Source organism: Xyrauchen texanus, chromosome 29 (genome assembly GCF_025860055.1).
Source record: "Xyrauchen texanus isolate HMW12.3.18 chromosome 29, RBS_HiC_50CHRs, whole genome shotgun sequence".
Classification (NCBI taxonomy): domain Eukaryota; kingdom Metazoa; phylum Chordata; class Actinopteri; order Cypriniformes; family Catostomidae; genus Xyrauchen; species Xyrauchen texanus.
The window spans coordinates 39,558,511-39,586,502 of NC_068304.1; the positions used below are offsets into that span (position 1 = coordinate 39,558,511).

A 27,992-nucleotide genomic window follows, 5' to 3' on the forward strand; every position below is an offset into this window, starting at 1 on the left:
ATGTACCGGAGCCTCCATCGCTTACAGCAAGACACACGATTTGAAGAAATTAAAAAAGATTTTTTATTTATTGGGGGGGCTTCTAGGCATATATATAATGATTAAGAAATATGAGCGAGAAGTATGATTTTGTACAGAATATAAAAAACAGCCCTAACACAGAACAGAACTTATAATGTCCATGTAAAACAGAGAGTATCATACGATGTGAACTGCATCTCCATTGTTTAGCACATACGCTATGAAGCATTCTCAACAATGCCATCAAAACCGGGTGTTTATTTCGAGAGGTATTTCCTTTGATTCCTTCAGTACAACTATGTTTCCGCCAAACATTGAAGGAGGGTTATTTATTTAATCAGATGCATGAGGGAAATACTAAAGTAAAAACAAAAGGTTTAGATTCCAGACAGATGCTCCCGCATCAATGCAGCTTCAACTATTTTTAAAGGCATGGATTACAATTTTAACTACTGCATACTAACTGGTACAGCTAAATCACATCATGTGTAAACATATGAAATGGCAGATTAGTGTATCTGTGGGACAAGGGAGCAGAAACAATTTGGGTGTTATCAACAGTATCAGATAAGAATGATACTTTCAACACGGAAGCTGCCTTACAATCAATCAGGTGCATGTTTGGTCAATGTAACAAAAAAACGTTCGAAACAAAAGGCAATCGATTTTTCTTAATGTTCTTATCACATCTGCTTTAAAACAGTGTCCAGGTAAAGTCTGCCCCAAGGCCAGGGTGGGCAGATGTTGTGTATATATATCATTGCGATGATATATTCTCAGGTGTGGCTAGAGCACGCTAGCGGTTCAGGGCTGTCGTAGGGGGTCACGGGGTCAGGTTTAAGATGTGGTTCCTGGGGTGGTGTTGACATTCTGTGTGGCCACCTGCGGTGCGACTTCGATGATGCGGGGTTTGTCGATGATCCGTGCCGTGCGGTTTCCTTTCTCTACGATGCCGATGATCCATGCCTGGTGGCCTTCGCCGTATTTGGGAGATTTGATTTCGGCGCAAAAGCGGGCTGCTTGTTCCCGTGGAAGACAGATCAATAAACCTCCTACCAGTGACAGAAAGAGAATGGGGTGTTAAATAAGAGAGACACATACACACACACACACGCATACACATATATATATATATATATATATATATATATATATATATATATATATATATATATATATATATATATATATATATATATATATACACACACACAAACACACGCATATATATATACACATATACACACACACACACACACACACACACACACACACACACACACGCATATATATGTAACTGGTCCAGGTCGCTCTGAACGGGACTCGAACCAGCGTCTCCGGCGTGGGAGGCGGGAGCGCTAACAAGGAGGCTAAAGGCTGTGTTTATGACACAGCGCACCCGAGACCCGTTTCAGTGCCTCATTGACAGAATTATCCGCCCACACTCTGGCTATCCCGCTGCTTATCTTGATGACATTATTATTTATAGTAATGATTGGCAGCGGCACATTCAACATCTAAGAATGGCATTTAAGTCACCAAGATGGGCGGGACTCACAGCAAATTTTATTTCCATTTTCATTGATGCAAAGTGTTCATATATGTATTTTTCCCCCAAAAGAAAACGATATATCTGCAAAACAATACGTGGATGAAAATGTAGCTAGCGACATCATTCATCACTAGTTGCGCGAGTCTCGTCAATGGGGTATTTCAAACCACACTGGGGTGAGTAAATGATGACATGACTTTCATTTTTGGGTGAACTATATCTTTAAACCTGATGACCTTCTTTCTTTCAGGGTAAAATGAGAAATAAGAGCTTATGGACCCTTTAACACCGATCTGATGTTATACCTGAGGTCTCAGGGCAGGTGCCGTGCATTAGACCAAACATGTTGCCGCATGCTTTGCTGACGGCGGCCATCTTGGCCAAAACTGGCAAGTTATGAATGACGAAGGACACCTCAGTACGCTGTTGCCGTGCCAGGTTCTGAGCGTGACCCAGGATCCCGAACCCTGTGATGTCAGTCGCTGCATGTGCATTGAAGGTGTGCATCAGCCCGGCCCCTGGACAGTTAAATACAAGATAAAATAATAATCATAAGGAAAAACTAAATATACAGTATACACTCACCTAAAGGATTATTAGGAACACCATACTAATACTGTGTTTGACCCCCTTTCGCCTTCAGAACTGCCTTAATTCTACGTGGCATTGATTCAACAAGGTGCTGAAAGCATTCTTTAGAAATGTTGGCCCATATTGATAGGATAGCATCTTGCAGTTGATGGAGATTTGTGGGATGCACATCCAGGGCACTAAGCTCCTGTTCCACCACATCCCAAAGATGCTCTATTGGGTTGAGATCTGGTGACTGTGGGGGCCATTTTAGTACAGTGAACTCATTGTCATGTTCAAGAAACCAATTTGAAATGATTCGAGCTTTGTGACATGGTGCATTATCCTGCTGGAAGTAGCCATCAGAGGATGGGTACATGGTGGCCATAAAGGGATGGACATGGTCAGAAACAATGCTCAGGTAGGCCGTGGCATTTAAACGATGCCCAATTGGCACTAAGGGGCCTAAAGTGTGCCAAGAAAACATCCCCCACACCATTACACCACCACCACCAGCCTGCACAGTGGTAACAAGGCATGATGGATCCATGTTCTCATTCTGTTTACGCCAAATTCTGACTCTACCATCTGAATGTCTCAACAGAAATCGAGACTCATCAGACCAGGCAACATTTTTCCAGTCTTCAACTGTTCAATTTTGGTGAGCTCTTGCAAATTGTAGCCTCTTTTTCCTATTTGTAGTGGAGATGAGTGGTACCGGTGGGGTCTTCTGCTGTTGTAGCCCATCCGCCTCAAGGTTGTGCGTGTTGTGGCTTCACAAATGCTTTGCTGCATACCTCGGTTGTAACGAGTGGTTATTTCAGGCAAAGTTGCTCTTCTATCAGCTTGAATCAGTCAGCCCATTCTCCTCTGACCTCTAGCATCAACAAGGCATTTTTAGCCCACAGGACTGCCGCATACTGGATGTTTTTCCTTTTCACACCATTCTTTGTAAACCCTAGAAATGGTTGTGCGTGAAAATCCCAGTAACTGAGCAGATTGTGAAATACTCAGACCGGCCCGTCTGGCACCAACAACCATGCCACGCTCAAAATTGCTTAAATCACCTTTCTTTCCCATTCTGACATTCAGTTTGGAGTTCAGCAGATTGTCTTGACCAGGACCTCACCCCTAAATGCATTGAAGCAACTGCCATGTGATTGGTTGATTAGATAATTGCATTAATGAGAAATTGAACAGGTGTTCCTAATAATCCTTTAGGTGAGTGTATGGTAACTGGTACACCCCTGTGTTAACGGTGACCCATATGACATGTCATCTACCAACCTGTTCGGTTGAGTCGAGCCATATTCAACATGGCCTCCTGATATGCAAGTTCAACATCTTCCTGAGTGACAACCAACTTTATCTTATTCCATTTCTCTGGCTAAAGAAAAGAAAGGGAGACAGAAAGAGAGATAGCAAGCCATTACACCCAGTTCTGTCCCAGTGAAAAATGATATTATTGGGGCAGATTGTAATTAGGGATGGGCATGAATACAGAATGCCTTTATATTGCATTTTATTTCCATGCATTGTTTGTCCTATTTAAAGAATATACAATGACATGTTGAACGCGTGCTATAACGGCACTGTCTCTTTAAGGATAGCGGCGGTTCAGCGAGCGCCTCACAGAAGGGCTTTAGTTTATTATTTAGCATATTAACGAGAGAGGAGACGTATGGCTTCTTTACCGCAACCTTGTTTACATTTTTGGTGTTTTTAAACATTACTTGAGATGCCAAGTTATGGGCTTATAACTCAAATATCTACATAAAAATAATAAAAAAAAAGACAGACTTTTTTTTGTTTTGTTTTGTTGGAAATAGTTGTTTCGTATGATGTCACCATTAGAGTGATCGTGTCCCTATTAACGTTCTCGGTTCTCCTTGTGCATGTGCAACTGAAGTACAGGCGCTTACCCACTTCTGTGGAGAATTACGTTTATTTTATGATTGACCTACAATCGGTAATAATCTTCTTTATTTGAGCTGTGTAATTGCATTGAGGGTTCCCACTCTTTTCAAGGCACAACTTTCCAGGACATATTATGTACCCAACAATAATCATCTATTTAAATCGAGCTTTTATTTTGACGTTTCTGTATGTTTTTGATGGTAGTTTCTCACTTCCAGATAAGCAGTTTGCTGCATGGCCCAGTGTGATTATTAATATCAGTAAAGCTGTGATTTAATTATATAAATATATAGTCTGTATGTGCTGCACACTTCACAGTGCTCTTATCTATGTTATCTCACACGCAAGAGTGCAAGTGATGATCATGAGGCATTTACATGTATGCATTTGGCAGATGCTTTTATCCAAAGTGACTTACAGTGCACTTATTACAGGGACAATCCCCCCGGAGCAACCTGGAGTTAAGTGCCTTGACTCAAGGACACAATGGTGGCGGCTGTGGGGATCGAACCAGCAACCTTCTGATTACCAGTTATGTGCTTTAGCCCACTACGCCACCATCACTCCGTTTTCATTTTGAAGCGTGCATCACTTGTAGATTATATACTGTATTCAATTAAATCACTTTTGTAGTTGAATTATCACACTAGGATATATCACAATTGTTATTTGATCAACTGTACATTCAAACGTTAATTTTCATCCAAATATGTCATATTCCGTGACATTCTGCGTTTTATAGCTAATGGTATTTTTATTACTCGATTCCGTGATTCAGTCCATGTTTTCTGTGGTATAAAGCAGACTCCGATTGTTGAATTATTATTTTTATTTAAGTTTTTCTCCCCAATGTGTAACGCCCAATTCCCAATGCGCTCCAAGTCCTCGCTGGTGGCGTATGACTCGCCTCAATCTGGGTGTCGGAGGACGAATCTCAGTTGCGTCCGCATCTGAGACCGTCAATCTGTGCATTTTATCACGTGGCTTGTTGAGTGCGTTACCACGGAGACGTAGCGCGTGCGGAGGCTTCACGCTATTCTCCGCGGCATCCATGCACATCTAACCACGCGCCCCACCTGAAGAGAGAAATCACTAATCACGACCATGAGGAGGTTACCCCATGTGACTCTTCCCTCCCTAGCAACCGGGCCAATTTGGTTGCTTAGGAGACCTGGCTGGAGTCACTCAGCACACCCTGGATTTAAACTTGTGACTCCAGGGGTCAATACTCGCTAAGCTACCCAGGTCATTACTGAGGGAACGAGTTTACTCAATCGATAGAGTCAACTTATTCGGGTTTTCAGTGTAACTGACTGTAAATAACAGAATGGGTATTCAAAAAAATGTAAAATGGCATTTTTGGTTTTTGGCCAAAAGAGAAAAAAAGGCAAAAAATATCAGCCTATAATATATGCCTCCCCGCCCCTCAGTGCTCCGATGTCACTTTCGATCGATCTAGCCATTATCCCGGTGCTACCCAGCAAAGGCCGATCATGTCAGCAGTGTGGAAATACTTCAACGTTTCTGACAAGGACATCAAATTTGCGATCTGCCATGTTTGTTCAGCAGAAATGTAATATGTTGCAAAGTCTACTTGAACAAAAGCGAGTCTTAGCTGCGTACATGACAGATTGCGCTCTGCCGGCAACTTTGAGTGCACATCAGGGGATGTCAATGGAAATGATTGTGTCTCTTCTCGCTCCATTCCAACAGTTAACCAAGGAAATAAACTGTGCTGAACCACAACTGGAGACGTATCTAGCTGAACTACCCAATTCCAGAAGCGACAATCCCCTTGACTACTGGTGCATGAACAAAGATCACTTTCCATCGCTTGCGGATTGCACACAGGTATTTATCTGCCCAAGCAGCAGCACAGAGAGTGAGAGACCGTTCAGTGCAGCATCTCGTGTTGCAAATCTGAGCAGCCGTTCTTGAAGAGAAACCAAATTTTCTCCAATAATTTCTCCAAAAATCCAATCATTTTCAATTAAAGTGGAAATACGTTTACATAAACACAATAGAGGTGCTCTGCCATTCTGTGTTTTCATTAAAATGATTGTGTAGCATATTTAACCTTTTGTATTTGTAAGGTGCTAGCGTAGTTCATTACTTGACTGCTGTTTTGCATATCATTATAGTTTTCTATGGTAAAAAATAAATCTGTTAAATTTGATTGTTAAAGAACTGAATGAAGAATAATATATTTAATATTGTTTTAATATATTTTCTGTCCAATTTTGGAGTGTTACTTTCAATAAAATGTGATAATGTTACTTATATTTAGATTTACATGTATGCATTTGGCAGATGCTTTTATCCAAAGTGACTTACAGTGCACTTATTACAGGGACAATCCCCCCGGAGCAACCTGGAGTTAAGTGTCTTACTCAAGGACACAATGGTGGTGGCTGTGGGGATCAAACCAGCAACCTTCTGATTACCACTTATGTGCTTTAGCCACTACGCCACCACCACCATTTTTGATTTGTAGTTTTTCAGATTCATTAAATTCATGAAACTAATTAAAAAGTATAATATTGATACAATTATACAAAAAAAAACCTGTTATAAATAGGTTAAAAAAAAATAATAATCATTTTCGGTTTTCGGCCAAGTGCATCCTGAATTTTCGGTTTTGGTTTCGGCCCAGAATTTTCATTTCGGTGCATCGCTAATATTCATTGATGTCGTCTTTGGACTAGTGTTGTCAAAAATACCGGTACCCCGGTATCAAGTCGGTACTCAAACAAACAATTATTTACGATGCCAGAATTTCTGAAGGTACCGGGGTACCGAGTCTACCCGGTACCCACGCAGAGGCGGGAACCTTCAAACGCTCACAACAAGCAAAGTCTCAACTGAATCATGTCGAAATTAAAAGTGGAAAAAGACTGATGAAAAGGGAAACATCACAGATCAACAAAAATCTGTTTGTAAACGCAGCTTAGCAATTTTCTGACGAAAGAGGAAACACATCAAACTTAATGAAGCACCTGAAAGACACCCGGATTTATTCAAGCAACTAAAGCAGGTGAGTTTAAACTTTCACCGTTTATTTGATGTAGATCCCAAAGTATTAGGGAATGATTAAAGTACATTCAGAAGCATGTCCCGTTGTGGAATAAGCGGAGGCGGAGCTCTTTAAAGGAAACATCTTAAATGCAGTAAAATTGCTTTATTAAAGTTCAAATAATACAGAAGCTGCTCATGTTAATAACTATAAACTCAGAAACGGGCATTTCTCCGTGTGGTCGGTGCCTCTTCAATGAGTCGTGTGAATGTCCCGATCTCAGGGGGAGAGATTGAAACTGCACCGGCTGAGAGAGACTCCGTCACGGGACGCTCATCCCTCGAGCGCACACACTTAATGCAGCTCGATTAGAACTTATTTAATCATATCTATATATATATCTATATCTATCCATCTATCTATCTATATATCACTGTGCATTTCTTATCATGAAGAAAAATATCAATATGCAGCTTTATTAATAAGAGAGCACTTTGCACATTAGTTTGGAAATTGTGTTTAATTCATTCTATTGTGTGCTTGTTTATTTAGGATTTTCTTTAGTACTCTGTAAAAACTTAAAGTAAAAGTTGCAAAAGTTGAAGCAAATCTTATAAGTGTTCAAACATACTTTAACATACACTGTTCAGTTTTGTTATAATTCAAAAATAATATATTTAAATGAAAGTGTTGCTCAATGGCATATTTCTGTTCTTAGTTCTGCTGCGGATGTTTTGTAGACTTTGTTAATAAAAGAGTGTTTAGTGACCGGTTTTTGTGTTTTGCTTTGGTACCGAAAATGGTATCGAGTACTGTGAAATTTCACTGGTATTGGTACCGACTACTGAACTTTTGGTACCGTGACAACACTACTTTGGACACATGAGGAGCGAGTCAACCCAAAGTTTATTCTCAACAAGCAGCGTAAAGGTGTTAAACTTTCCAATGGTGAAATCTGAACATTTACCAGCCAGTGGCTAATCACGGTTATTTTAGTCGCATTATGCTAAATTTGGCCACATATGCAAATGTGATTTACACGCATTGTAGAGGGTCGCACATGGAGTACAAGACCAATCTTAGGATTTATGAATCACTATCGTGATTATTCAAATAAAGGTCGCGATTAATCTGAAATATAAAATTACAAATGAAAACACTCACAATGTCCAGCCACTGGTGAACCGCTACTGCCACCTGTGTACCAAGAGGCTTTGTGAGAACCAGCACATCCCCTGGCACTGCGTTATCTGGCCTAGACGATGCATAAACACACATGCACTCCATTAGAAGAATGGGCGTATACGTTTATAGACCATTAACATGCCTATTAAACCAATATGTAATGTAAAATGACTTACTACAGGCCACAAAATGAGACTTAAAAAAAGAGGAGATGCTTACATAATGAACTCATTAGGTTGGCACACTGTTGTGGCCACTCCCCCCAGGACTATCCATGGGTTTAGAACCGTCTGACCACCGGTGACTGATGTACCGGCCTCCTCGGATGCATCCTTAAACCCCTGGATGATCAGTGGCATGACCTTATCACGCTCCTTCAAAACACAAACAGTGCCGTTGGGTTGTTTTGAATGCACATTTAATCACTTTGACATGCACAAACACACATTTGCCCGTCCATCTACAGGTTAAAAAGTGCAGTCTTTTCCTCCATCTCACCTTTTCTGTGAGTTTGTTACTGACACCAAGAAGCATCAGCATGTTGTCGCATTCTGTGACCCCCATGGCATACAGGTCACTCAACACATTGGCACAAGCAATTCTGCCCTGTAGTGAAAAACATCCGGCATTCAAGTCAATAACAGAAACTGATCCATTTTCATTTTGATACAGTTATGTTGTATTTACCATCATGTATGGGTCATCTACTATGGGGTAGATATAGTCTGTGGTTTGCACGAGTGACAATCCCCCATGTCTCAACGGGATCACACAGGTGTCCATACCGATGCCTGTTAATAAAACAAATGGTGAAAATGTGCTTGTGTTAGTGTAAAATGGCTTTGTTGTGCTGTAGCCAGACTACAGTGAACAATCCTACATTCTTAACCCTTATGCACAGTTTGGACATTTTTGACTGAAGTAAATTCTGCTTCTTTAATAATAATAATGGTATACTTCATCTGAGTGGCTCGAGGGCTGGTTACTTTTCCTACATTTGCCATTGGAACACACGCACACACGCGCGCGCACACACACGCACACACACACACACACACACACACGTTTCGATGAGTTTAGGCCGTGTGACAAAAAAGCAACACTTGTGTTGTTCATGGTCACATTTGACCTACCATATGGGGGCCTGGGTAGCTCAGCGAGTATTGACGCTGACTACCACCCGTGGAGTTCGCGAGTTCGAATCGAGGGCGTGCTGAGTGACTCCATTCAGCTCTCGTAAGCAACCAAATCGGCCCGGTTGCTAGGGAGGGTAGAGTCACATGGGGTAAACTCCTCGTGGTCGCTATAATGTGGCTCGCTCTTGGTGTGTGGCGAGTCGTGCGTGGATGCCGCGGTGGATGCCGTGAAGCCTCATGTGTGCTACGTCTCCGCGGTAACGCACTCAACAGGTCACGTGATGAGATGCGCGGGTTGACGGTCTCAGACACTGAGGAAACTGAGATTCGTCCTCCGCCACCGGGATTGAGGCGAGTCACTAAGCCACCACAAGGACTTAGAGCCCATTGGGAATTGGGCATTACAAATTTGGGAGAATTTTTTTTATCAAATTAATTTGGCAGGAGGGTTTGTCAAATAAAAATCAATAACCCTGCCACAATGCAGAACACACACACACACACACACACACACACACACACACACACACACCTTATTACAACCAGCAACCAACAAATTAGCTCATTTTCAAATTACTGGTGTGGTTGTGAAATTAAAAGGTAGATCTAAATAGCATAAAATCCCACCAAAATGCACAACTTTAGTGTATTTAATTTAAAGTAGTCAGTGCTATAACATTTGTTCAATAAAAATAAAACAAATTACACGGTTTTTTTGTTTTCTGACAAGTCTGACCGCGAACAATGGTCTACAAGTGAACAGTAAATCTAAAACGAACAGTGCATAAGGGTTAAAAACCTTCATTTCCAGCCAAAAGGTGTGTGTGTATTGTTATGTACCCAGCCTGGGCATTACCGCCCCGAGGAACTGCTCATCCTCCTGATAATGGTTTTCCTGCAGCGACTCTAGAAGTTTCTGCAGCACATCTTGAGGGACTTTGCAGCCCGTGCCCTTGAGCTCTGTGAAGCGTGTTAGCCTGAAGCTTTTGTCCAGTTCATAATTCTCCGGGTTAAAAGACTCTCGCACCGACATGTTTAAAAAGCAACCTTACACACAACGCACACTATGGTACAGGTAATCTGAAAGAGGGAGATAAGAGTGATAAACAAACACAAAAGTTGTTTGCAAAAAGTTACAATTTAACAAGCAAACAACATGCAACTAAATATAACTTGATATACACAACAAAATTAAGCATTTTATTGCCACCTCTATATATTTATCCAGCACCACACTATCTAATATAACTAAACAAGTGCTGTTCGTAGGTGAACCTCCCCTTTAAATGCATCATTTCTGTTGAAAGCCTGAGCTGGACTCATTCATAACCAGGGGTGGACTGGAGATAGAAATCGGCATAAAAGTTAATATGGCGGACCGTTTCAGATTATCGACCAGTCCGGCCACGTTTCGAAGTCGGCCCACCGGGAAAATTCCCGGTTCTCCCTATGGCCAGTCCACCCCTGCTTATAGCCATATATGCAACACAACTTGTATACTAGTGTAATGCACAATGCATTACACCTTATTTACCACAACAATCAAGAGTACATTTTATTCAAAGCATCTGCATGCACAGCAAACGTGGATACTAGTTACATAGTGCATTCTGGTGTTTTGAACGCGTATTAGAATTCTGCACTGTTGTGGCGCGCGCTGACTGATTCGGTTCGTTCAAACGGCCAGTTTCAATCAAACGGTTCCAAATCAGGTTCAAGAGTGATTCCTAAGAGCGGTTGCAGCTTTTTACCTGTTTTTGTTTTGTTTTTTGGAGAAATAAAATATATATTTTTTATACTGCTATAAATATAACTATTCTTCACAATTATTAATTAAGTTTGTTAAGTGTTGTCAATGTAAAGTGTTCCAGTTTGATGCGGTCACCCTGATTTACTGTTTTGGCGCTAAAATGTATATTTTAAAAGGATAATCTATCTATATATATCCGATGTCATGCATAGCTTGTGATTACAAAACATAGCTGACCTTTCACTTTTACATCTAAACAGACTTTTACAAACAGCGTAAGGCTTTACAATGGATTTACGAATCGGTTCGAACGAGTCATGAAAAAGAACCGACTCGTTCGACAAATTCGTTGGCGAATCGGACATCACAACAACCGCTGCACGCGCTGAACAAATGCAAGCCCTGCTGCTCGAACACGTTTAATCGCTTCTAATATACACAACAGCACAAGCATTCTACAACAAGAAAACGTATAATAAGTTATTAAAATAGTATGATTAATAGGAGTAGGCCATCCAGTGTTCATAAAAATGTCGGCGGTGAAAAAATTAACCCTTAAAGCGCCCGCGCCATGATTGCAGTGTGCACAACAGAACAATAATATAAAATAAAAAATATTTGATGCACTTTAAGCAAACTTCGCTGATTATGGCTTCTACCAGAATAAGTAAGATAGTTCTCCACACACGTAATGCATTGAGTCACAGTTATATTTGTGTCCCATTTCCCCTTTAAGCTCGTGCTTACCGGTTTCGCCTCCCGATACAAGAGACGCGACGTTCCCACAATGAACTGCGCGCGAAAAGGGCGTCCGGAAAATGTGCCTGAATAGACTGAGACTTCATTTAATACTCTATTTCTTGGCGGACGGCATCATGTTCGGGACGCGTACGAGGTGGTTTAAACGCCTCGTGTCACATGTTCCTTGCAAGCAACGATTCGTGCAAATAGGCGTTCTGGGGGAGTATTTTCGTTAAAAAATTCGAAGTTGTAGAAGGGTCCTTCTTTCCCGCGCTGACGTCACGACCTCCCCTTTAAAGCAGATCTGAGTGTGGCAACAAAAAAGTCCGCATGTTGTTTGTACCTTTAATATAGAAATCGGCGGCGAACTGTTAAAATGGGATTATGAATAAAATGGGCTTAGAGGACAAAAATGTCCGCGCAAAAATCTGCCATGATAATATTATATATTTATATTATTTTCTACTTTCACTGACTGATTTTTAACCAACATCAGTCCTGATCATAACTACCAAATATTCATTCATTTTCAGGATTGTTTATATAACGCCATTGTTGGTGTTGTTTTTTTATGAGAAAACAAAAACCACACACAAAATTAACTGTTTTGCATATATTAAATGCTAAAGGTTTTTTTGTTTGTTTTGTGATTATCGCAGTCTGGGTTGTGGTAATGATTACCAACCACATTGTTAATGATGCTTTGTTGTTGTTGTTTTTTTGCAGTGTCAGATTAAAAAAATAAAAATAAACTCACACTCAGGACCTTAGAGGACAAAAAATGTCCAGGTCAAAAAAACTGCCATAAAAATATGATATATTCACATTATTTTCCGCTTTCACTGAGTTTTCTAACCAACATCAGTCCTGATCATAACAACCAAATATTCATTCATTTTCAGGATTTTAACCTTTTAAATGCCAGTTTGTTTACATAATGCCACTGTTGTTTTTCACACACACACCCATACCAACACACCCACACAATTTTATTTGCATAATTTATTCAGTTGTCCTGCAGTTCTCTATAATACAGAAAATAGGGGAAAAGCTTGTATTTGCTCCATAGGCTAAACATGAGGAAAATGGCGCCATCTAGTGGAAAATATTAAACATTTAAATTTGGTAGCCAGGGCTCCAGAATGAAAGCATAATATCATAGAATTGATGAAATATTGCCATTTTAATGGGTTTCAATGGGGACATTATTTAAAAAAAAAAAAAACTATGTTAAAAACTGAAGCCTTCAAAAAGTTTTAAAAGGTATGTTTACTTTCCATTATGATAACAGTTGTAGAATGGCAAACAGCCAAAATAACACTATATTATTATTATTATTATTGTTTTGATCATTTATTGGTTGTATTTATAAGTTAGCATTTTAAAATGAGTTATTGTTAAATAATCAATAATTAATACATTAATAACAAAGTTATTTTGAAACCCCCTGGACTTAAAACAGGTTTAGACCAACGACGTAAGAAGACACTTTATTTATTTAAGTCTCGCACCAAAACAATTTTTCCACTGGTAAACATTTAGTTTCACCTGTTTTATAACTGGCAAGTCATTTTCTTACTGAATATTTTTGTCTTGTTTTCAAAGTAAAAAATATCGAAATACATCAAGCAAGATACATTTACTTGATCGGTCAAAACATTCTTGTTTTCAGAGAAATCGTACAAAATACATTCAAATAAAAAACTTGATTAGAAGGGAAAACAGGCATATTCTTCTATGACAAGTGCCACACATTTCACCAGAGAGTGTCAATGATCAGTTTGTTAGTTGGCATGGCAACATGGCATGAGTGAATTAAAGGCACAGTCCTGCTCAAACTATTCTGCTCATAATTGTTGGTGATGCATTTGGATGATAATTAGATGATGCAGAAAACTATTGGTGACATCCAGAACAAGCCACTTTAAAATAATAAAATGAGAGCACTTGTGTTACAAAAATGTGCCCATTGAGGGGGTCAGAGGTTGCATTACAGTGTCTGCTCAGGCAGTGTCCATAGCAACAGCACAGTCTGTTCTCTCATAAGCAGCACCTGCAGTACAGGAGAACAGTTCGTTAAGAATAACGAGATGTTTTCATCAGGCGTGCATTCAGCAGCGTTTTGTGTGTAGAGTCTGTGGACACTTAGCAATTCAAAATAAAGATGATGCGATTGTAATGTAAATCCCTGGGAATGATATGCCAGTCTTTGAAACACACAAACATACTTTATTAACATATTTGATTCACTGGGTGGCAAAGGGTGGTGCAAGAGTGTAGTGATTGGGTTGGGGGGGTTAAGCCGTTGCGCACCGTCTCCACTATGCGAGCTAAGTCAGAGTTAGGGTGGCAAAGCTAATGTTTAGGCAACTGCCACCCCATGCCTTCTGGCTTCATGGCTTCTGTGTGTGTGTGTATGTGTGTGCGTGTGTGTGTGTGAGCGTGTATTTATCACTTTGTGGGGACCAAATGTCCCCATAAGGATAGTAAAACCCGAATTTTTTGACCTTGTGGGGACATTTTGTCGGTCCCCATGAGGAAACAGGTTATAAATCACACTAAATTATGTTTTTGAAAATGTAAAAATGCAGAAAGTTTTCTGTGAGGGTTAGGTTTAGGGTAGGGTTAGGTTTAGGGATAGAATATAAAGTTTGTACAGTATGAAAACCATTATGTCTATGGAAAGTCCCATAAAACATGGAAACACAACATGTGTGTGTGTGTGTGTGTGTGTGTGTGTGTGTGTGTGTATGTGTGTGTGTGTGTGTGTGTGTGTGTGTGTGTGTGTGTGTGTGTGTGTGTGTGTGTGTGTGTGTGTGTGTGTGTGTGTGTGTGTGTGTGTGTGTGTGTGTGTGTGTGTGTGTGTGTGTGTGTGTGTGTGTGTGAGTGTGTGTGTGTGTGTGTGTGTGTGTGTGTGTGTGTGTGTGTGTGTGTGTGTGAGTGTGTGTGTGTGTGTGTGTGTGTGTGTGTGTGTGTGTGTGTGTGTGTGTGTGTGTGTGAGAGTGTGTGTGTGTGTGTGTGTGTGTGTGTGTGTGTGTGTGTGTGTGTGTGAGTGTGTATTTATCACTTTGTGGGGACCAAATGTCCCCATAAGGATAGTAAAACCCGAAATTTTTGACCTTGTGGGGACATTTTGTGGGTCCCCATGAGGAAAACAGCTTATAAATCACACTAAATTATGATTTTTGAAAATGTAAAAATGCAGAAAGTTTTCTGTGAGGGTTAGGTTTAGGGGTAGGGTTAGGTTTAGGGGATAGAATATAAAGTTTGTACAGTATAAAAACCATTATGTCTATGGAAAGTCCCCATAAAACATGGAAACACTACATGTGTGTGTGTGTGTGTGTGTGTGTGTGTGTGTGTGTGTGTGTGTGTGTGTGTGTGTGTGTGTGTGTGTGTGTGTGTGTGTGTGTGTGTGTGTGTGTGTGTGTGTGTGTGTGTGTGTACTTGTCTATAGTTTAATACATAAATTAAATAAGGATTCTTTTTTTATTCTAATAATGCAAACAGGTTTCGGTTAGGATTAGGGTTAAAGTTAGAGTTAAAAGCAATTATAGTCAACTTTATAAGGTCTATTACATGTCCCTATTTAGACAGCTGACAAACATTTCTGTGTTTGTGATTGAAAAGGTCACGGGGAGTTTCATTTATTCTCTTACCTTGTGAAGTCTCCTTTACCTTCCTGTGGGACACAAAACATTTCATACTTTAGTATCAATAATGAATTCTGCTGGTGAACAAGAGCGCTTGCAAAGATTGTATCCTCTGATATGCAGAACTGTGTGTGAGTGTGTGTGTGTGTGTGTGTGTGTGTGTGTGTGTGTGTGTGTGTGTGTGTGAGAGTGTGTATTTATCACTTTGTGGGGACCAAATGTCCCCATAAGGATAGTAAAACCCGAAATGTTTGACCTTGTGGGGACATTTTGTCGGTCCCCATGAGGAAAACAGCTTATAAATCATACTAAATTATGTTTTTTGAAAATGTAAAAATGCAGAAAGTTTTCTGTGAGGGTTAGGTTTAGGGGTAGGGTTAGGTTTAGGGGATAGAATATAAAGTTTGTACAGTATAAAAACCATTATGTCTATGGAAAGTCCCCATAAAACATGGAAACACAACATGTGTGTGTTTGCATGTGTGCATGCAAGTGTGTGTGTGTGCACATGTGTGTGTGTTTGTGCGTGCATGTGTGTGTGCATGTGTGTGTGTGCATGCATGTGTATATGTGTGTGTGTCTGTGTGTGTGTGTGTGTGTGTGTGTGCGTGCATGCGTGTGCATGTGTGTGTGTGCGTGCGTGCGTGTGCATATGTGTGCGGGTGCGCATGTGTGTGTGGGTGTGTGCGCGTGTGAGTGTGTGTGTGTGTGTGATTGTGTGTGTGAGTGTGTGTGTGTGTGAGTGTGTGTGTATGTGAGTGTGTGTGTGAGTGTGCGGGTGCGCATGTGTGTGTGTGCGTGTGAGTGTGTGTGCATGTGTGTGTGAGTGTGTGTGTGTGAGTGTGTGTGTGTGTGTGTATGTGTGTGAGTGTGTGTGTGTGTGTGTGTGTGTGTGTGTGTGTGTGTGTGTGTGTGTGTGTGAGTGTGTGTGTGTGTGTGTGTGAGTGTGAGCGTGTATTTATCACTTTGTGGGGACCAAATGTCCCCATAAGGATAGTAAAACCCAAAATTTTTGACCTTGTGGGGACATTTTGTCGGTCCCCATGAGGAAAACAGCTTATAAATCATACTAAATTATGTTTTTTGAAAATGTAAAAATGCAGAATGTTTTCTGTGAGGGTTAGGTTTAGGGGTAGGGTTAGGTTTAGGGGATAGAATATAAAGTTTGTACAGTATAAAAACCATTATGTCTATGGAAAGTCCCCATAAAACATGGAAACACAACATGTGTGTGTGTGTGTGTGTGTGTGTGTGTGTGAGAGTGAGTGTGAGTGTGTGTGTGAGTGTGTGTGTGTGTGTGTGTGTGTGTGTGTGTGTGTGTGTGTGTGTGTGTGTGTGTGTGTGTGTGTGTGTGTGTGTGTGTGTGTGTGTGAGTGTGTGTGTGTGTGTGTGTGTGTGTGTGTGTGTGTGTGTGTGTGTGTGTGTGCAGGTTTGTGTGTATGTTTCCAGGTACCTGTTTTTTCTGTACATGTTCTGTGCAGTATCTCATTACTTTCTGAGGCTGTCTCTGCTGCAAATGATTAAAAAAATCTATTGAAAAAAGTAAATCATGGTATTTAAGCATTTCTTAATTAACATTTAATGATTCTTGATTTTATGGCTCTCAACTGGCATCATTGAATCCTTGGTGAAGTGCACAAAGCTATTTCTCTCCCGCTTGCATGTCTTTATTTTATTTCCTTGTGTCATGTCTTTATTTTTCTCACATGTGCTCACCTCTTTTTAAGCGACGGCGGGCAAGTTTAATCTGGTCTTGCAGAATCTGGACCCAATCTCTGGGGCCGGGAAGCTTCTCAATCCCATTGGCAGTGCAATACTTTTCTGTGAACACTAAATTTGTACACACACATATAAAATGTTGAACAGGCTCTATCAAGACCCTCTCAAACTCTTTATAAACACTATACAGTGGCCCAAACCAAACCCAAACCAGTGGCACATTGAGTTCCCCTCAAGTTCATACAGGTGTCGTTCAGCACATTAACTATCATCTATCTATCTATCTGTCTGTCTGTCTGTCTGTCTGTCTGTCTGTCTGTCTGTCTGTCTGTCTGTCTATCTATCTATCTATCTGTCCTATCTATCTGTCTGTCTGTCTATCTATCTGTCTGTCTGTCTGTCTGTCTGTCTGTCTATCCATCTGTCCTATCTATCTGTCTGTCTGTCTATCCATCTGTCCTATCTATCTATCTGTCTGTCTATCCATCTGTCCTATCTATCTGTCTGTCTGTCTATCCATCTGTCCTATCTATCTATCTGTCTGTCTGTCTATCCATCCATCTGTCCTATCTATCTATCTATCTATCTATCTATCTATCTATCTATCTATCTATCTATCTATCTATCTGTCTGTCTGTCTGTCTGTCTGTCTGTCTGTCTGTCTGTCTGTCTATCCATCTGTCCTATCTATCTGTCCTATCTATCTATCTATCTGTCTGTTTGTCTGTCTGTCTATCTATCCATCTGTCCTATCTTTCTGTCTGTCTGTCTGTCTGTCTGTCTGTCTATCTATCCATCTGTCCTATCTATCTGTCTGTCTGTCTATCCATCTGTCCTATCTATCTGTCTGTCTGTCTATCCATCTGTCCTATCTATCTATCTGTCTGTCTGTCTATCCATCCATCTGTCCTATCTATCTATCTATCTATCTATCTATCTATCTATCTATCTATCTATCTATCTATCTATCTATCTATCTATCTATCTATCTATCTATCTATCTATCTATCTATCTGTCTGTCTGTCTGTCTGTCTGTCTGTCTGTCTGTCTATCCATCTGTCCTATCTATCTGTCTATCTATCCATCTGTCCTATCTATCTATCTGTCTGTCTGTCTGTCTGTCTGTCTATCCATCTGTCCTATCTATCTGTCTATCTATCCATCTGTCCTATCTATCTATCTATCTGTCTGTTTGTCTGTCTGTCTATCTATCCATCTGTCCTATCTTTCTGTCTGTCTGTCTGTCTGTCTGTCTGTCTGTCTGTCTATCTATCCATCTGTCCTATCTATCTGTCTGTCTATCTATCCATCTGTCCTAACTATCTGTCTGTCTGTCTGTCTGTCTATCTATCTATCTATCTATCCATCTGTCCTATCTATCTGTCTGTCTGTCTGTCTGTCTGTCTATCCATCTGTCCTATCTATCTGTCTATCTATCCATCTGTCCTATCTATCTGTCTATCTATCCATCTGTCCTATCTGTCTGTCTGTCTGTCTGTCTGTCTATCTATCTATCTATCTGTCTGTCTGTCTGTCTGTCTATATATCTATCCATCTGTCCTATCTGTCTGTCTGTCTGTCTGTCTATCTATCTGTCTGTCTGTCTGTCTGTCTGTCTGTCTATCTATCCATCTGTCCTATCTGTCTGTCTGTCTATCTATCTATCTGTCTGTCTGTCTGTCTGTCTGTCTGTCTATCTATCCATCTGTCCTATCTGTCTGTCTGTCTATCTATCCATCTGTCCTATCTGTCTGTCTATCTATCTATCTGTCTGTCTGTCTGTCTGTCTATCTATCTATCTGTCTGTCTGTCTGTCTGTCTATCTATCCATCTGTCCTATCTGTCTGTCTGTCTATCTATCTGTCTGTCTGTCTGTCTGTCTGTCTATCTATCCATCTGTCCTATCTGTCTGTCTGTCTATCTATCTATCTGTCTGTCTGTCTGTCTATCTATCCATCTGTCCTATCTGTCTGTCTGTCTGTCTGTCTGTCTGTATATAATGTTAAATTTAATCTAACTGAAAGTAATTAATTAATAAAAATGAATCACTGTAATCTAATTACTTTTTAGTACAAAGTGTAGTGTAACATTACATTTTAAATTCTTGTAATCGAAATACAATTACTGACTTTCAATTAAGTTCATTACTTTTTAAGTATTTAGGTTCAGTATTTCTAAACTAATCTTATTTCTGTAGAGTACATCAATACATAAACCATGTTCACGCACACAGCTGGAGGCCGCGCACACACTAACCCATCCACTCGTATCCGAAGTAATGAGTAAAGTCAGTAATCTTAGAAGAAGTGGAGTAGTGGAGTAGTGGAGTAGTGGAGTAGTGTCAGTGGCAGATTTAGGCAACAACTTTGGGGGGCGTTCTCATTTAGAATCATTTGTACAACTGCGGTGAGAAGAACAGCATCTGTATATGTACATATACTGTATATTTCTGGCAAATTCAGTGTTGTGTAAATTCTGGTCTGATTTTGTTGTCAATTTTACACACCTTTAATGGCGCCCACTATATTCTGATCAAGTCCTTTCCTGGTGTCGTTCAGACCTCTCTTCCTCTTGCCGTTGGGCAGTGAGTTGGCCAGCGTGGCGTCGTCAAAGAAAGCGCACACCAGTTTTCTGAAGAGCAGACTGCCAGAGCGGGTGTAGTTCAGTAAGATCGAGTCCAGCTGTGCTTTCAGAATATATACATCATAATCCTCGGCCAACTGCACCTCCGGCTGGGACAGACAGACAGGATATTAATCAACAGAATTAATACACATGCCCAGTCGTACTTAGGAATACATAGACACACACTGCTCCCAAAATACACTTTTGCTCAGATGATACCAAAATAGAGACATTTAGAGAGGCTTTGTTCAAATCAAAAAGTACTGAGCAATAGTAACAGCGATGCTTGTCACTGGTGTACCTCTGAGGTGTTGTGTCCTCTGGTTATGTTATAGTGAGAGCAAGAAGTCTTTACACTGGGAACGGGATCTGGGATACATGCCACCGCTGTGGAGGGCGTGTCCTCTCTGGACTGTCTTGCAGTCTGATTGGATTCCTTCTCAGCATCAGCCTCAGAGGGTGGCGACCGAGGTGTGGTCAAGACTGTCGCTCTGTGGCCTGGCCTTCTTTTTTGGGCACTCCTCCTAGAGATAGAGGAACGGGATGCTGAACTTGGGATGTTGGAACCCAGTTTGTCCTGCGTTCCTGAGAATGCAACAAAACACCAGCCAAAAGTAGTACAAGCCAAAAGTTTGAAAATAGTTTGAATGGCAAAGATAAACGGAGTGACCATTTGCACAATGTGTAAACAGCACCTGCTGCACAGTACAGCTATTTGCACGCTTAAGCTGCGTTCACACTGCCAGCGACACGCAGCGACAAAACAACCACATCTCATTCATTTTCAATGAGCGCTGGTGACTTCCAGAGACACGAGTGACGGTGACTGTTGGCGACCGGATGTGGCCGTGTCCAGAGACGCGACAAAGTTGATAAATGTTGACAAACTTTATGCAAATAAAGAGCGACTTTCGGGAGCGACAGTTAATACGAGAGAAGATGGTAGAGTGATCCTTCTCTCTCTCTGAGCTCCTGCAGTGAGGGAAAGATGGAGGAAAGGCTACTGTCCATACACACAGGGCTGGAATGGTAATCTGGCATACCGGGCATTTTCCCAGTGGGCCGATGCACTTTGGGGCCGGTCAGGGGTGGACTGGCCATCGGGAGAACCGAGCGGGCCAGTGGGTCGGCCACGAAACGGGCCGCAATAAGCTAAAATCTCGCTGTCGTTTTCTGCATATCGTGGCGCTGTTTCGTGCTCCGTTCTGCATAACGCATTTTAGCTTATGGTGGCACATTTCACACATGAGAGTGGTGGCTAAAGCACAGGGCTGTTAACCCATTGTGTCCTTGAGTAAGACACTTAACTCCAGGTTGCTCCGGGGGGGGGGGGGGGTTGTCCCTGTAATAAGTGCACTGTAAGTCACTTTGGATAAAAGCGTCTGCCAAATGCATAAATATAAATATAAATATAAATATAAATATAAATATACATTTCGCGGCCGACCCACCGGCTGGCTCGTTTCTCCAGTCCGCCCCTGATCAGCCCCAAAGTGCGTTGGCCCACCGGGAACATTCCCGGTATGCCAGATTACCAGTCCAGCCCTGATAGAGGATGATTATGACTACACACATATACACATACAAGTCCATTCAAAAACTTCAATAGTAAGTTCACCAGAACATTCTCCAATTCCCCTCTAAATCGTGTATGTACAGGTTTGAGATTGGGCCAGTTCTCATGCTATTTAACAGTGAATAACTATAATTGTTATCCCACTGAGTTTGACAGCAACATACTGTAAACAGTTTCTACAGTCAGGCCCGGTGGAAAACAGCCATAATAGGGTAATAACTACAAAAGTGTTTTACAGTGCGGGTGTGTGTGATGTACCTCTTTGAGTTTGGATTAGTTTTCTCATGGCACGTAACTCCAGCAGAATGGCCTGCAGGGTGCTCTTGCAGTTGCACATACAGCAGCCGGACTCAGTTGCCATGGCAGCAGACGCAGGGGGCAAGGTCATGTCTGAATCAAAACAACGGCAACCATCGATGATGTCTAACACTTAACGGTCCAAACACACAGCACAATAACCTCCTGACTTACTGACTCCAGTGTGTGTGTGTGTGTGTGTGTGTGAGTGTGTGTGTGTGTGTGTGTGTGTGTGTGTGTGTGTGTGTGTGTGTGTGTGTGTGTGTGTGTGTGTGTGTGTGAGTGTGTATTTATCACTTTGTGGGGACCAAATGTCCCCATAAGGATAGTAAAACCCGAAATGTTTGACCTTGTGGGGACATTTTGTCGGTCCCCATGAGGAAAACAGCTTATAAATCATACTAAATTATGTTTTTGAAAATGTAAAAATGCAGAAAGTTTTCTGTGAGGGTTAGGTTTAGGGGTAGGGTTAGGTTTAGGGGATAGAATATAAAGTTTGTACAGTATAAAAACCATTATGTCTATGGAAAGTCCCCATAAAACATGGAAACACAACTGTGTGTGTGTGTGTGTGTGTGTGTGTGTGTGTGTGTGTGTGTGTGTGTGTGTGTGTGTGTGTGTGTGTGAGTGTGTGTGTTTAAATGTGTGTTAGTGCGTGTGTGTGTGTGTTTAAATGTATGTGAGTGTGTGTGTGTGTTTAAATTTGTGTGTGTGTGAGTGTTTAAATGTATGTGAGTGTGTGTGTGTTTAAATGTGTGTGAGTGTGTTTAAATGTGTGTGTGTGTGTGTGTGTTAAAATGTGTGTGTGAGTGTGTGTGTGTGTGTTTAAATGTTTGTGTGTTTAAATGTGTGTGTGTGTGTGTGTGTGTGTTTAAATGTGTGTGTGTGTGTGTGTGTGTCTGTGTTTAAATATGTGTGTGTGTGTGTTTAAATGTGTGTGTGTGTGTGTGTTTAAATGTGTGTGTGTGTGTGTTTAAATGTGTGAGTGTGTGTGTGTGTGTGTGTGTGTGTGTTTAAATGTGTGTGTTTGTGTGTGTGTGTCTGTGTTTAAATGTGTGTGTGTGTGTGTGTCTTTAAATGTGTGTGTGAGTGTGTGTGTGTGTGTGTGTGTGTGTGTGTTTAAATGTGTGTGTGAGTGTGTGTGTGTCTGTGTTTAAATGTGTGTGTGTGTGTGTGTGTGTGTCTGTGTTTAAATGTGTGTGTGAGTGTGTGTGTGTGTTTAAATGTGTGTGTGTGTGTGTGTGTGTGTGTGTGTGTGTTTAAATGTGTGTGAGTGTGTGTGTGTGTGTATGTGTGTGTTTAAATGTGTGTGTGTGTGTGTATGTGTGTTTAAATGTGTGTGTGTGTGTGTGTGTGTGTGTGTGTTTAAATGTGTGTGTGTGTGTGTGTGTGAGTGAGTGAGTGAGTGAGTGAGTGAATGAGTGAGTGTGTGTTTGTGTGTGTGTGTGTGTGTGTGTGTGTGTGAGTGAGTGAGTGAGTGAGTGAATGAGTGTGTGTGTGTGTGTGTGTGTGTGTGTGTGTGTGTGTGTGTGTGTGTGTGTGTGTGTGTGTGTGTGTGTGTGTGTGTGTGTGTGTGTGAGTGAGTGAGTGAGTGAATGAGTGAGTGTGTGTTGTGTGTGTGTGTGTGTGTGTGTGTGTGTGTGTGTGTGTGTGTGTGTGTGTGTGTGTGTGTGTGTCAGACAGACAGAATGGGAGTTACTGTGTCTTTGTGTGTTTACAGGAGACATTATGTGTCTTTATTCAAGGCTGTCTAGACATTTGCTGCTAAAGTGGCAGACGATACATGTTTCTGCAGCCCACACAGTCACATCATACAGCTTTCCCTGGAAAGATTCCCTGAGGGTGCTCAATAATATCTTCTCCAGGTCCAACTGAAGTCATTTTACATTAAGTATAGCTGCACTAACAACAACTACAGGTATTTCATGTTAAACCCCGAATAACAAACGGAGTCACTCTTGTGGCCGTGAGCAAGTCTGTTATTCCAAATAGACTGTTTCTGTAATAAGTGCTTTTAGGTTGCAATAAGTTGCTTTGTATAAAAGTGTTATTAAATATATAAATTAGGGCTGTCAGTTGATTAAAATGCACATTTATTACATGAGATGCCGATTAATTAATTAAAATAATTGTAATTGATCGCATATATAAATATTTGCTAAAAAGCCCCCCCCCAATACATAATTTAATATACAATAATCAAAATAATAATAAATGGAAAATATATAATAAGGCTTTGTGCATTTTAAGTGTGGTACAGTAACTATATATTTATGTATTTATTCTAATGCATTAATTGTGTGCTATTAATTATATAAAAAATAATGTGTTCATTGGGATTAATTACTATTTATTCAATATATTAATTAAATAAATTGCAATTATTGCATGATTAATGTGAATAATTGTGATTAATTGCATTAGCTAATCTGCATCTCATGTAATTAATTTGATCAAAATTTGTAATCAATTGACAGTCCTAACCAACAAACATGAAGATCTCAGAAATCCCTGAACTGCTTAAACACTTACCATTAGCTTTCGAGTGATTCAGCATCCTTTGGGTTTTGGAGCGGGTACCATACTGTCCGTGAGCTGGAGGCAGGCCTGAGCTCCAGCCAAACTGGCTGTTTTCAGGGGCCAGACTCTGGGCTACAGGCAGGCTGAGAGCCTCTTCCTGGGGCTCCTGTTTGAGGGTCTCTCCCTCTCGTCCAACCCGCTGATACACTCGTCCCGTCTTGTCACTCAGCAAGCGCATCATGCCTGTTATCTGTCTCTTTATCTCCATCCCGTCGTCACCTAACCAGACTGAGACGCACAGTTCACATACATAGAGGCCATGCAAAATCAAATATGTTTTAAATGAAGGACGGCTACCTTCACTCTCAGATGCATCCAGGTCACCTTCGCTGTCATTCTGGTCCACATCGTCCAACTCATGACTGAAATCTTAAGGAAAAGAGTGGAAAACGATAAGGCTCCTTTGATTTGAAGTTGTATGTAATGTACCTGCATCACAGCAGTTCTGACATCAGTTTAAGGAGCTACTTCTTCCCAATCCAACCCTTAAAGGAGACCTATCATGCCCCTTTTTACAAGATGTAATATAAGTCAGGTGTCCCCAGAATGTGTCTGTAAAGTTTCAGCTCAAAACACCCCACGGATCACTTATAATACCATGTTATAAACGCCTCTTTTTGGGTGGAATCAAAAACACACTGATTTCGTGTGTGTCTCTTTAAATGCAAATGAGCCGCTGCTCTCCGCCCCTTTCCAGATGAGGGCTGTGTCTTTACAGCTCCTGCTTTGGTTACTACAGCAACAACAAATCAGAACCAATATGACTGACAGCGTAAATACCGGAATTCAGGCAGGGCTGGACTGGGAAGAGAAATCGGCCCGGGATTTTACATAGCAACTGGCCCAAAAGTTGAGCTGGGGGGTGTTCGCTGCATATCGCGGCACCATTTTGTGGTCCGTTCTGCATAACGCACCGGCTCAGTTTAGTTTAACGCGGACCGTTCGGCCCGTTTCTCGGCGACCCACAGGCCTGCTCAGTTCTCCCAATGGCCAGTCCGCCCCAAATCGCCCCAAAGTGCGTCGGCCCACCGGGAAAATGCCCGGCATGCCAGTCCAGCTTGTCCACTGCATATTCAGTGGCTCTGATGCCGGGAGTGTCTGACACTCACTGTATCTGCTCAGCTCAGGAAACAACGGTGGCCTGTGTGTAGATCACTCTGGGGAGGAGCAAAGATAATAGGGTGGAGTCTGTCACCAGTCGTGGGCGTGGCCTGCTCTAACATGATGTCACTTTAGAGCAGAAATGAAGTTTTTGATAAATTGAAATATAAGAAAGAGGAGTGTGTGGACTCTTAACATTGTAGGGTGGTTGTGTACACACACTGCCGACTCACATTTATGCACAAACACCTTGTAAAAGTAAATCTTGCATAATAGCTCCCCTTTAATATTAGTACTTCATTTATTCAGGTTGATTCGGTAATGTTAAATTATATTTTTGACTTGAATAAAACCAGTTAATTTTTCAGTGTTGTTGTTAAATACTTATGAAAGTGTCTCCAAGTCCTAGAATCTTTGTATTCATCGTGTCAGTTTAAGAATATGACGTCATTTCAAACATGTGATAATGCATTATAGTGGTTACTTGCGATTGTTACCTTAATGATCTATATTTCTATTTTGTTATCACACGAAGCACATTTTAGGTTACCTCTCAAAATAATTTTGACAGTGTTGGTAGTTGAACCGAAGAATGTCATGCCATCTACCGCTGTGGTGTCACTCAAAAGCAGCTCTACGCGTGACGTTCTGATCAATGTGATCAACAGATGCTCTGCTTCCCAAACATCAGACCACCTGTAGGTTGCGTGACTGAAACTCTAAATCATCATCGCATTTACACATCACATATAAACCGTATGATTTATTTCATTCTTGAAAAGATACACACTAATTAATAGATTGCATTCGTGAGAAAATTAAAATGGCATTACTATCAGTGCTGTAAACATCATTTAGAATCGAATTCACTCAGACAGCAACAATGTCTCGCGCATAGAACGCTGCGGCGGCGTGATGTCATAATGCATCCGCGAGCAGGAATGTTACATTGTATCACAGGTGCATTCCAGAGTGCTGACGTAACGCCTCGCTGTCTCTGCACTATAAACCCGCTTACCTGCATCGCTGACTAGTTTATAGCTCTGAGATTTCCTGCTCCGTTTCCTCTCCACAAACTCCATGTTAAGGGGAGAGCGGTGAACAGGCAGAATCCAGCCCAATTTATCAGCAGACAGGCGCTTTAATCAGTGCCAAACTCATTAAGACCCTGCCGATGAGGAGTGAACCGAACCGAACCGAACCGAACCGAACCGCCCGTCTCTCTGGATTGATAATGATGAAGATGACGTGTAAATGTTCCAGCTGGGCTGCTCGTTTATCATGTAAATAAATAAACCTCTTAATTCCTTCCCAAATTCGTCACGTCTGTCCCTCTGCGCCACCTGATGGCCGTTCAATTCTGTGGGGCGCAAATATTAAGGGTCCAGATTTATTTGGGACAGTCTCAATGGGCGGGAAAGGCTGAATCACTGACAATCATTACGTTATTAAAAATGCACTTTAAATATAAACACCTAAACCAACCTAAAACAAATAAATAAACAAACAAAGAAACAAATCAATGAAAATAGATGACTAAAATTGCAATTTGAAAAACACTTGGGAACAAAGTCTTCATATTTCAATGCAATTGACTTACTCTTAAAAATGCATGTGAAGTAAAGTGCATGTGCTCTTTATGTAGAAATGTGTAGGTCTGATTTAGCTCTGTGTTTGTTTTATGTTGTTTTATGTTTCCCTGTCTGTTCTAGCTGTATATGGTTGAAATTACTTGACTTAAATTGACATGTTTATTATATGAAATAAAGTCTTTCAATCTTCATTTCTCAATAATAAAATAAACAAAACACACATTTTAAATATACAAACTTACACCAAAATTGTAAATAGATATTCAGCAAAAACAATAGGCTATAATTAGAAACTGGTTTGGAACAATTTCAATGTAAATGATACCCACGTGCGACCTTTGACAAAGGTGTGTATTTTTTTGGGTAATTTTGATATTTCAACCTCAGTTCCTATAATGCATCTATAACACACTGTGTACACAGAATAGTCACACTCGGGACCTTCAGGACAATAATGTCCCCATTGAAACCCATTAAAACTGCAATATTTGATCCTAGTGCCATTAACGCTTAAAAGCATGAATATATGATAGTATACTTTCATTCAGGAGCCCTGGATTCAAAATGTCATGTTTTATATTTTCCACCAGAAGGCGCCATTTTCCTCATGTTTAGCCTATGGAGCAAATACAAGCTTTTCCCCTATTCTCTGTATTATAGAGACCTGCAGGACAATAATTATGAATAATTGTGTGGGCGTGCGTGTGTGTGTGTGTGTGTGTGTGTGTGTGTGTGTATATAAAAAAACAGTGGCATTATGTCAACAAACTGGCAAATCCTGAAAATGAATGAATATTTAGTAGTTATGATCAGGACTGATGTTGGTTAAAAAATAGTCAGTGAATGTGGAAAATGGCAGTTTTATGGCAGTTTTTCGATGCAGATATTTTTGTCCTCTAAGGACCCCTGAGTGTGAGAATAATTTTGTATTTTTATTTGACGATGCATCAAAATCAATGCTGT

At 40.9% G+C, this 27,992-nt stretch overlaps 2 protein-coding genes across 6 annotated transcripts; both read right to left on the bottom strand.

The window, feature by feature from the left end:
* Nucleotides 1–131: 131 nt before the first annotated feature.
* Nucleotides 132–13,907, bottom strand: LOC127622762 (selenide, water dikinase 1). Of its 3 annotated transcripts, none has more exons than XM_052096841.1 (9): nt 13,880–13,907; nt 10,235–10,474; nt 8,946–9,049; nt 8,757–8,864; nt 8,478–8,632; nt 8,238–8,328; nt 3,431–3,530; nt 1,879–2,091; nt 132–1,073 (listed from the first exon to the last, which is right to left on the bottom strand). In XM_052096841.1, exons 2-9 carry the CDS (start codon nt 10,425–10,427, stop codon nt 859–861), a joined length of 1,179 nt encoding a protein of 392 aa, XP_051952801.1. In that variant the 5' UTR covers nt 10,428–10,474; nt 13,880–13,907; the 3' UTR covers nt 132–858. The 3 variants fall into 3 exon arrangements, with proteins under 3 accessions (XP_051952801.1, XP_051952800.1, XP_051952802.1); XM_052096840.1 differs by lacking the exon at nt 13,880–13,907 and adding an exon at nt 11,892–11,930; XM_052096842.1 differs by lacking the exon at nt 13,880–13,907 and adding an exon at nt 10,605–11,155.
* Nucleotides 13,253–26,710, bottom strand: LOC127622757 (BEN domain-containing protein 7-like). Of its 3 annotated transcripts, none has more exons than XM_052096835.1 (9): nt 26,456–26,710; nt 24,634–24,705; nt 24,289–24,564; nt 21,718–21,849; nt 20,185–20,468; nt 19,765–19,990; nt 17,255–17,368; nt 16,992–17,048; nt 13,253–13,938 (listed from the first exon to the last, which is right to left on the bottom strand). In XM_052096835.1, exons 1-9 carry the CDS (start codon nt 26,517–26,519, stop codon nt 13,889–13,891), a joined length of 1,275 nt encoding a protein of 424 aa, XP_051952795.1. In that variant the 5' UTR covers nt 26,520–26,710; the 3' UTR covers nt 13,253–13,888. The 3 variants fall into 3 exon arrangements, with proteins under 3 accessions (XP_051952795.1, XP_051952794.1, XP_051952793.1); XM_052096834.1 differs by adding an exon at nt 15,545–15,567 and having other exon boundaries at nt 24,289–24,705; XM_052096833.1 differs by having other exon boundaries at nt 24,289–24,705.
* Nucleotides 26,711–27,992: the final 1,282 nt, after the last annotated feature.